At 40.0% G+C, this 10,326-nt stretch overlaps 1 protein-coding gene across 1 annotated transcript in view; it reads left to right on the forward strand.

Annotated features, from left to right (window-relative positions):
• PCNP (PEST proteolytic signal containing nuclear protein) overlaps positions 1–9,424 on the forward strand; it is a 9,689-nt gene extending 265 nt beyond the window's left edge. The window contains exons 2-5 of the mRNA XM_005425630.2: positions 3,434–3,654; positions 5,561–5,635; positions 6,095–6,150; positions 7,133–9,424. Coding sequence (XP_005425687.1) covers positions 3,434–3,654; positions 5,561–5,635; positions 6,095–6,150; positions 7,133–7,262 — 482 coding nt within the window. The 3' untranslated portion in view covers positions 7,263–9,424. The remainder of the gene's footprint in view (positions 1–3,433; positions 3,655–5,560; positions 5,636–6,094; positions 6,151–7,132) is intronic.
• Positions 9,425–10,326: the final 902 nt, after the last annotated feature.

A 10,326-nucleotide genomic window follows, 5' to 3' on the forward strand; every position in this document is an offset into this window, starting at 1 on the left:
GGGAACGGGCTCGGGGCTGGGCCAGCGGGGGTGGGGCGGTCCAGGTGTGCCTCAGCCGGCCGTGAGTTGCCCGGGCCGGGCCGTGCGGTGCCCGGCCCTGCGGGGAGAGTGGGTGGCCGGGGCCTGAGGGGACTGCGCTGGGGGAGAGGCCAGTCACGCCTGCTGTGCTCAGCTCTACCGGCGCTTTTGTAAAAACACACCAGCTTCCCGTTGTCCGTGCAAATGCGCTATTTCTCTCTCGTAAAAATACACGGAGTACTTAACGCCGTGTTCTGAGGGAAATACGACTGTTGCTGTCTGCAAGGATGAAGACAGAGCCTTAAATATTAACTTTCAACAATTATGGTACCTTTTTTATAAATGGGTACAGTGAATATTCTTTAATTGCTGTTTTAAGCATTTGGGGATTTTTTGCTTGGCAACAATCTGTAAGTTTGCTGTTTGGCTGTTTGGTCCTATAGTATTTATATTATGACTGGACATTCCTGTAATTTCTGCAGTATTTGGTTCGAAAATTTTAATTGTATGTTTCTTTTCTTCTTTCTTCCCTTAAAGTTGAGAGGACAGTGTCTTTGCAAGGATAAAACTTTTCTTTCTTGGTGTATTTAATTTTTTTTTGTTTTAGTTGGGTCTTAGTGTTTGTGGGGTTTTTTTGTTTGTTTGTTTGTTTTTGGGGGGGTTGGGTTTTTTTGTTTTGTTTTCATATATCTATAGGGAGGGGGCACTTCTTAGATCTGTTGAAAAATTAAATCAGGCTTGTAAACCAATCAGGATAACCTCAACAGTGAATGTTGTTTCTCATAATCACTGACATCTGAAGAGTATTGATTTCAGGTAGTTCTTTGACTCTTGGTTCTCTGTTGGCCTTTGGTGGCTTTTTGGTTTTTATTTTTTGGTGGTGGTATTAGGTGTTTTTTGTATTAGTAATACAGTAACTGGACAGCATCAGTGCATCAGTAATTCATACTGTCTTGTGTGCTGTTTTGTGTGCTGAAACATGATCTGAATGACTTGAGGTGCCTTGGCCCTAAGGAAGAATAGGTGTTCCCTGAGGATTTTGAAAGCAATTTGCAGTTCTTAGCTTTTGGCAGGGTAGTGGGGCTTATCTTAAAATTAATTTAGCTGTGGCTGGTTTGTTCCCACATGCCCCAGTGGTTCCCAGGGACAGCAGATCCTGGAATGCTGTGCAGCTGGCACTGTCACTCTTGTCACCTCAGCCACCTGGGCTGTGGAAGTTGTCCCCTCGTGTGGCTTGTTGATTTGCATGAATAAAACTTAGCTGTGAAGGAGGACAACTTTTCATGTCTGCAATCCATGGGAAGGGCAGTAGCCAGTCTGCTTTGGAAATAGTGCTGGTGCTTTCTGTAGGTGAAGTATGACCTCCAGGAAATGATAAAGCAGCCTTGAGATCTTGGGATATCTATATGGACTGGCATGGGAGATGGTAGAGACCTGTTTGATGGTTCATATGCCTGAGTTTCTGTTTCCTGCAGAAATCAAACAGCACAACAGCTCCCTCCCCACCTTCCCCAATTGTCCTGTGCCCCTTACAGTTTTCTCATCAAGCAAAAGTGTTTCTTTCAGCAGTCTGGTGTTCATCCTTTGGCAAGCCTAGTTGAAATTATGCTCAGAATGCAGTGCTGATAGGAGCTAATTCTGAGAGAGATGTTCTTTAGGGTTTGGTGAGAAAACAGATATGGGTAGATTGTATTAGGCTTCATCTTGTGCCTAGCAGTATTTGAGAATTTGCACTTTAGAGAAGTAAGCTGTAAGAAGTAGTGTAATAACCTTCAAGCTAGCACTAGTCTAGGCACTGGTTCCCTGTGCCCTGAATTTTGGGCTGCTATGGATTTTGTGTATTATGGAAAAGAAGACTTAGCTCTACAATTGCAGCACTTTTAGGGCCAGTGAATCTTCTACCTACCCTTGAATCAGTCTCTAGTGTACTGAGGCTGCACTTGGAGCATTGTTTAATGTGATTTTATGCACTAACTATAAGGATGCTCTTACAGTCTCTGCAGACTGCTGCTGTAAACTCTGCTAAGACAGCTACCAGTACCCAAGGTCACTTGTGTAAATTTTGATTATTTCTCTTTCCTTCTTTGTTTTTCATTTTTATATCTATATTTTCTGGATCAAATTTCTAGTAGCTTTTTTTAATACAGTGAAACTGATTACAGTTACAGTTTTTTTGTCATCTGCCGTATTTCCGAAGGTGAATGATAAATCCTTTTTGGTTTCAATCACTTATTGATACCTGGAAGAGTGGGGTAGAACTGGTATATTCTGCTGCTTCTGATTTGGGAAATAGCAGACAAATATATATAGATAGATTGAGTCCCTAGTTTTTCTCTTTCCTGATGTTGTTTGCTTCTTTTTTTTTCTCAGAGCTACAATCTTGTTGACCCCCAGTTCACACTTTCTTCTCTCTCATTGCTTCATCTTACCTAGTAGCTTTTTGCATTAGCAGTGCAAAGAGCTTTATCCCCCGATGGTCGGAATTTGCTGTGCATGGAAGGTGCTCTTCTCCATTTGATGTGATGAGGAACTTGTGCTAGCTCCAGTTGTTTTAAACTGCTGCTGTGAGCACTTCCCTGCCATTCCTTAATGTGTGTTTGTTTTTCCCCCCTTCTGCTGCTGCAGTGGTTTGCTTATTGCAGCGGCAGGGAAGTGTCTTTTTGCTGAAGCGTTTACTCTGTTCAGTGTGAGTTTTCCAAGGACACCTTTGTCTCTTGGTGTAGCTGAAGAAGCTGATTTTATAGGAATGGAAGTGTTACTTGAATGTTTTTTCTCTGTGGATCACTGTTCAGCTGCTGTGTTTTCCATGACTATACAGAACCAGAAAAGATGAAATCTGTATATATGCTTTTTTAGTGCTGATTCCTTCCTCAAGCAGAGCTTGGCAGATTTATTACAGATGAGATGCGGACAAGCAGTGACTTGAAAGATGATTGAGACAGCTGGCCTCACTGTAGTCACTCCCATGATTTTAGAGTTGTGCCAGACAAGCCTAGAGACTGGCATGGACATGATTTTGTAGAAATTTAGTAGAATTAATTTTAACTTAGATTATCTACTCTAGATTTGGAATTGGGATTCCAATTATGAAAGTTTATCTGTGGCAACTTAAAAAGATGTAGTCATCTACATTTAATTTACTACATGAACTTTGACTTCCATGCTAAATAAAGAGATGGTGCTTCAAGATTGTTTTCGTGGCTCATACAAGAAGTTCTGTACAAGTAGTGGAGTGCTTGCAGTTTCTTCTCCTCTTTGTGTTTTGCTGTCCACTAAATGTACATTGGTGGAAACTGCTGTCACTAAAAACATCTTACCTATTGCACCCAAAGTATAATGCTTTTTGAGGTTGCTGCTCCCATCAATCTGCTCAGTAAAAGTAGCTCATCTTGGTAAGTTGTTTCGACTTCACCAGGACCTGAAGAAGAGGCAGAAAAACCTGTGAAAACTAAGACTGTTTCTTCCAGTAATGGAGGAGAAAGTTCGAGTCGCAGCGCAGAGAAACGGGCAGCTAATGAAGAAGCTGAAGACTTCACCACAAAGCCTGCTCCTGCCAAAATGTCCAAGTTTGGATTTTCCATAGGCAGTCAGACAACAAAGAAGGCATCTGCAATATCCATCAAACTGGGAGCAAATGTAAGTTTACTGATGGCTTTTAATTTTAGAGAAACTGAGGGAAAAGGGAAGTACTTTGAGGAGGCTTCCTGGCAGAGGAAACCTGGAATTCCCATGAGGGTAACTTGGGTAAAGCTTAAGCAGGCGTTGCAGGGCCAGCTAGTCATGCATATGTAAGTACTTCAAGGTGATTAATAACAGGTCAGTAGTCTCAGGAATCATAAGACTTGATTGAAATGAACTGTAGATCTCTGAACATGCAGAATAATTTTATAATGAGATTTGATAAGTCTGCAATAATTTCCTGAGGGAAATTAGCAGACTTGTTAAGCTGTTCAGGCTACTTTGAAATGAGTGCTGGGAGCTTCATTGCATAGGATGCTTAAAGCTAGAAGAAAGCATCTAGATGGCTTAATAGATTGTCTTCCACTCCAAAGATCTTATTTTAGCATGGGGAATTGTAGCATATTTCCATGACTTTGCCTGTTCTTTGCAAGGTCAGTATGATTTATTTGTGTTAAATGCAAGAGATGAGGCTTTCTTACATAGGTTTCTAAGAATTCTGATCACCTTGTTTGTCAGCACAAGGTATCCTTGTGCTTGTTCAGATGGGAATCTGATGACTCTCTGTACTTCCAGAGTAGTCCTCCACTGGCTAGGACAAGGCAGGGACTGCCTCTCTGTTTAATACAGTTCATTTGCATTTCCCCCTGTCACTGTGATGAATACCTTGTAAGTAGCTGTCTGCACCAAATTCAAACTGTAATTGTGAAAGGCTTGCACCCGCAATGCCAGCATTTTAGAAACCTGCAGAGGATTAAAAGGGTGCTCTGTTATTTTGAGATGGAAGAGAGATGTGGGCTGGCAGCTTTCTAGGGTATAAATGCAGCCAGGTCAGCTTAGACTTTAGAAAAATGGACAAGGCTTCCTTCTCTGGGCTTCTAGCATGCTTCAGTTTCTCATGTCCAAAGTGGCAATAAATTTGGCTCAGGATTTCTGGTTCACTCAACTTAGTGGGTGACAGACAGTGCTGAAATTTACCTGTTTCTCTTCAGTCATTTTTGCTCCCCTAGGACATTCCCCATTCCTTGGGCGCAGATGCTTTAAAAATGGTGTGGTATTTCTACGTTGTGCAGTATCAGTGAAGAACAGCTGTAGGCAGTTGCATAAGGGCTCTGCTGCAGTAGCAGCTTCTAGGAGTGTGTATTAAAGAATACCAGTAAAATGGAGAAAGCACTGTATATGGTTGATTTACTACTATAGTAGCAATCTGTTACTAGTTACTTGGTTTTTTCTCAGTGGTGTTGAAGTAACTTTTGGTACCACTGTTGTAGTATATGTAGCAGTTGTGAGTTTGACAGCTTCCTACACTTTTTTTTATTTGGAAATAAAAGAAATACTCTGTAAAAGAACTTATATTAATTGGACTGTGTGCTAGATACTGATAGTAGTTTAAAAGGATTGAATTGTTTTAAGCCAGAAAGCTGTCACCTTGTTAAAATAGAAGAAAATAAACATATTATTTTTTCTGACCTTGATGGATAAGAATATCCCAAAAGAATAATGGAAGTAGTGACGCAATAAAATTTTGAATACCACAAGTTATTCAGGTTCTGTTTTAATTGTTCATGTCATGCACCAGTGGCTGAGTACTCCTGCAGTGTGCTAGAAAGTTAAGACCTGCATGTGGGGAGTTGTAATATGAGAGGGCTCAGCTTGCTGCTCAGAGTGATCACACATAAATGAGCAGTCATTTTCCTTTGTCATTAGAGAATCCTTTATGTGCTTGATTCAGACAAAAACTTTTCCCCTGGTTTCCCATTTCATTGAAGATCTTTGATTTAATTTTACCAAAATACTTAAAAAGCCAAGGGTAGCTTTTTTGAGTTAGTAGACTTATGTTACTTGTGCTTTTTGTCTTTTCCAGAAGCCTAAAGAGCCTGTTCCAACCCTGGCTCCAAAAACCCTTTCTGTAGCAGCAGCTTTCAACGAAGATGAAGATGTGAGTAATAAGCCAGTGATGAGCACAAAATACCATTGGTGTGGTAGGCAGAGAGAGTGGGTTATTTATGGTTCTTAACATACATGTCGGGAATTTTCATCTAGAAGCATCTCATTTGGCTCTGATTAAGAATGCACAGTAGCTCTGTGTTGGTTCAAGAAATCATTAAAGTGTTGATAACTTCTCCCTGAAAATAAGATGCACAACATAATTTGAATTAATACTTGCTTTCTCTATGATTAGGGGGAGGCCAAGGAAAGTTGTGCTTTTGGTTTGCTAAATATTTTGTCATCATATTACTGCTCCTTGGAGTTGAACAAAGGAATTTGTTCCATAGCTGTGTAGGACCTGCATTGTGTGCAGAGTCCCTTTGCTGTCCTGTAGGGCTGTAGTGCAGCCTTTATCTGTCTTGTCAGGCGTTTGAAGTGTGCAAGGCTCTGACCTCCTTTGTCCCTGCAGAGCGAACCTGAGGAGATGCCCCCCGAAGCCAAGATGCGCATGAAGAACATCGGAAGGTAGGGCAGCTTTGAGCTCTGCTTTGGACAAGGGCCAGTGTGGAACACCTGCACAGCTCAGGGCGGATCTTGAGGATGCTTTGAGAATACAAGGAGGCAGAATAGGTGAAAGAAACATTTCTCCAGAAATAAGATTTTCAAATTTTAGCCTGTCATCTACAAAGTACTACATTTGCATTTGAACTTTGAATCTTATTTACATTTTTTGAGGAAGAAATTGAGTCTGCATTAAATAGAAGCTTTTGTTTTGTTTTGTTTGTTTGGTTTGGTTTTGTTTTTGGTTGTTTTTGTTTTAGGGGTTTTTTTGGTTGTTTTTTTTTGTATGTGTAATAAGTAGGAATTCCTGCTTGTCTCTACTTTGTATTTTTCTGGTTCTCTCTTTTATAAGTTGCCTTGAAGTAGGTAGTCTGGTCACATTTTTAAACTCATGTGCAAGTGGAAGATAAGAATCCTCTCTCAGAAAGGCAAAGAATTGCTTCTTTATTATAAATCGTGTAATTCTTCTGCTTGCCACAGATTTGAGACGGTAGGGGACCAGTCCTAAAATAAGTAGGGATCTTTTTAGAGGAGGCTCCACTTAAATTAGGGATGAATTTTGAGAATTTGTATTTCAGAGGTGTTAATCATGATAGACTGCTTTTAAAGTCAGTCACTCTGAAAGTTCTCTAGTTTGGTGGTTTTACTTTTTTCTCCAGGAACAAATTTAGATCCTCAGTTTCTTAATCTTCAAAGCTGGCAGCAGTTACTGCCACTGCCACGTCCTCTCCTGCCCCATCTCATTGCTGTATTTTGACATACTGGGTACAGATCAGTTCTGTGGCCAGCTTACAGTTGCTAATAGTGGGGGCTCCTGGTGTCACAGAAGGAAATTTGTATGGTAGAGGGGCAGACTGGGCTTGAAATTGGCATTTTCAGTGTCACGTGGCACAGTCTGCTATAGTTGAGCTGGCTTTCTCAACTGCTCTTGTTTTACTTTTCACAGGGATACACCAACCTCAGCAGGACCAAATTCATTCAATAAAGGAAAGCATGGATTTTCTGACAACCAGAAGCTATGGGAACGAAATATAAAATCTCATCTTGGAAATGTCCATGACCAAGAAAATAACTAAATGATGTGGATTACAAGTTGGGTGTTTTGGGGGGAGGGAGGGTGTAACATTAAAGGAACAGTTTCCTTTTTTAAGAATGGTATGAGACTATCTTTGGAGCCACTTTTTTAAGATTTTGAGTGGTACACTAATAAATGAGTTTGAAATTAGAGGTAATTTATGTTTTGTATACAGATTTCAAGGCATTTGCTAATTTTGTAGTTCATGTGATTAGTTTCAAAAGGTTACAGATAATAAAGAAATTGGAGTGGTACCTTTTTAAGATAATTTTTTTTGTCAGTGATTAAATAAGGTGGATGAAAAAGGTTACTGTCTCTTTAACCAGGTTAAAATTGAATGCTCTTGCATTCTCACTTCTGGCTCCCTCTTCATAACAGGAGAAACAGTCGACTCCTATGAATTCTGCTAAAGACAGTGAGCATTGTCTTGTACTAGAAGTGTTACTGGACTATTACTTTGAATATAATCTTACACAGGAAATAGTAAGAACTTGGATTTTTTTTCTCCCTGCAGTCACCTTTTGTTAAGTCTCTGCAAACTAGGAATTATGTTGCTCTGAGTGGCTCTGGTAACTTAGCTCTGATTTTGTTTAAACTTCATGTAGGGTGTGTAACCTTCAGTGGCCTGTTCTGTCCTAAGGAAATGGGCCTTGTCTGTATATTAGATACAGTCTGTAAAGAATATTCATTACAAAGGTAAATCAGTATTTTCAGTGTGCTCCTTTTAAATCATTAGCCTTGAGTAGTGCTTGTTAGCATTTCCTAGTGGTACACAAAAGCCACCACCAAAAATACAAGCTAATTTACATTAAGCTTCACCTTTGATTGAAATATTTTTCTTTACTATGCCTAGAAGGAATAAAAGCCACACCAAAAATCGGTAACTCACTGCTTAAGTATGAAAAATCTAAGATGCACTTTCCCTGTCTTGCTATTTAAGACAAAATGCCTTGATGCCTATGACCTCAGTGGACACTATCAGGTCAAAGAATGCTGTATCTGCAGTCCTGATGTTCCTAACAAGTATCAGCTTCAGAAATGAAACTTGACCTTTTCCTGCCTGTCTTCCTTTTGCAGTGCTTTTCAGCAGTGACATGAATCTGGTCAGTTTATTTCTTAGCTTCCATACTGCAGGACAGTGCTGAAGGATTTCAGTGCTAGCAATGGCCATCTAAATTTCAGTCTAATTTACATTGTGTATTTGTAAAAACATTTTATTAACAGAACTGGTTAAATAGAACATTATCAACAGCAATGCCACCACCTGCCCCACCAGCAGCACCTCCCATATCCCAAATAAGCATAAGGTTCTTTTTAAACTCCAATACCTGATAGTGTCAACACTAAATTAATTTCAGCTGGGAAATGGTTGTAGCATTCAATACATTAGTTGCTTTCATCCTGCCTCTAAAACTGTCTTCTTGCTGAAGTTGAACTTGCAAGTGCAGAAAGGAAAGTGCATCTTGAAATGTATTTTTTTATTATTATCATTATTTTAGGAAAGCTCTGACCACTTAGACTTTTGAGTTTGTAAGTTCTAAAAATATTTTTTTTGTATTTTTGTATTGTATGTGTAATCTCTTTTCTTTTGAAGTCTGATGCAGTTGAATACCTGTAACTGTTTTCTTTTAAAAGCCTTGTTATAAACTTAACATAAAAATGTATACATTATTTTTCTTCCATAGCAGAAATACTTGGTTTATTTAAAACACACTTTCAAAGCTGATTTTTAGGACTTCCAAAACCAATTTCGGCATTACTGGAACTAGGCAAGACAAACTTTTCACTTCTTTTCATCACATGTGGTTATGTTTGTCTAAATAAATCCCTTTAAGATAGTGGTAATCCATAGTGAATAGCTATTTTCTTGTGCTCCTCAGTAGCTGGTTCATGCTATATCAATCACAAACAAAGCAAAACAGAACTTCAAATAAGAATGACTCAGAGATCTATTCCTTGTTTTAATTAACCTACCACCACATTCTTTCACATCTTTGTCTGAAGTAGATGTTCATACCCAGAATCTCCTTGTACTTCAAAATAATTTAGGAAATTGCTAGGCAGAAGAGCAGACATGCTATGAAATACCTTCCATGCAACTGAGAGAGCAAAAGTTATATTTATCTTCTTAGTTCTATGGTCAATAAATAATCCTGGACCCTGTGAGAGACTGCAGAAACTTCTATATCTCAGCAGCAGGTGAGCAGTGATCCTGCCTTACCCAATGCAAGTGTTCTCTTCCTTCTCTGGGCTCAGTGGGAGCAAATCCATCAGGATGGCCTCAGGTCTCCTCAGGACTGGGTGCCAAACAAGCTGGATTTGTCTGCTGGTGTGTAATGTCTGACACTTGCAAGAACAAACTGACTGATCTGAACAATATCATCAAGGTAAATGTTAGCTGGGATTAACTTGGAGCTGTAGGCTCGTGTTAGAGTAGTCATATTTTTTGCGTGCAGAGAGCCCTTTTTTCTTGTTGTTCTTGGTGTGATTTTTTTTTTGTTAGTTGATTTGGCTTTTTTTTTTCTAAGGATGATCAAGAATCCTGAAACTCATGATAAATGATATGATTTAGCTTAAGTGCTTCCAGGAGGTATGCTGAGACCTTGAACTGCTTAGTCCAGCACGCTGTGTGTGCCTGTCAGTGGTTGAAATGCTAGCTTGTGTGGTTTTGTCCCATGGGGCTCCTGCTTGCTTAGCAGGAATTGGCACCTGAGCAGCCTGCAGAACATTGATGACATAAGGTGAAGGTGTGAGCAGTTGCCCAGTAACCTTCTCTGTGCTGCCCTGCAGCTGGGCTGTTCTGAGCCTGCTGGCTTGCAAATGGATCCAAACTCATCTAACTGTATTAAAATAATAAAAAAGCCCAACAACCTCCTCCCCTCAAAAAAACCAAACAAAAAACAAAAGGCAAGAAAAATCCCCTCCCAAAAACCCAAACCAAACCAGCCCCACCAAACAGCGCAGTGAGCAGCTGATGGCCGTGTTTCAGGCAGTGCTGGGTGTGGCCCCTCACCTAATTTCATTCCTTTAAAGCCTCTCAGAATAAAAATTTTATCAGCAGGCAG

Source organism: Geospiza fortis, unplaced genomic scaffold (genome assembly GCF_000277835.1).
Source record: "Geospiza fortis unplaced genomic scaffold, GeoFor_1.0 scaffold131, whole genome shotgun sequence".
In the NCBI taxonomy this organism is placed as follows: Eukaryota; Metazoa; Chordata; class Aves; order Passeriformes; family Thraupidae; genus Geospiza; species Geospiza fortis.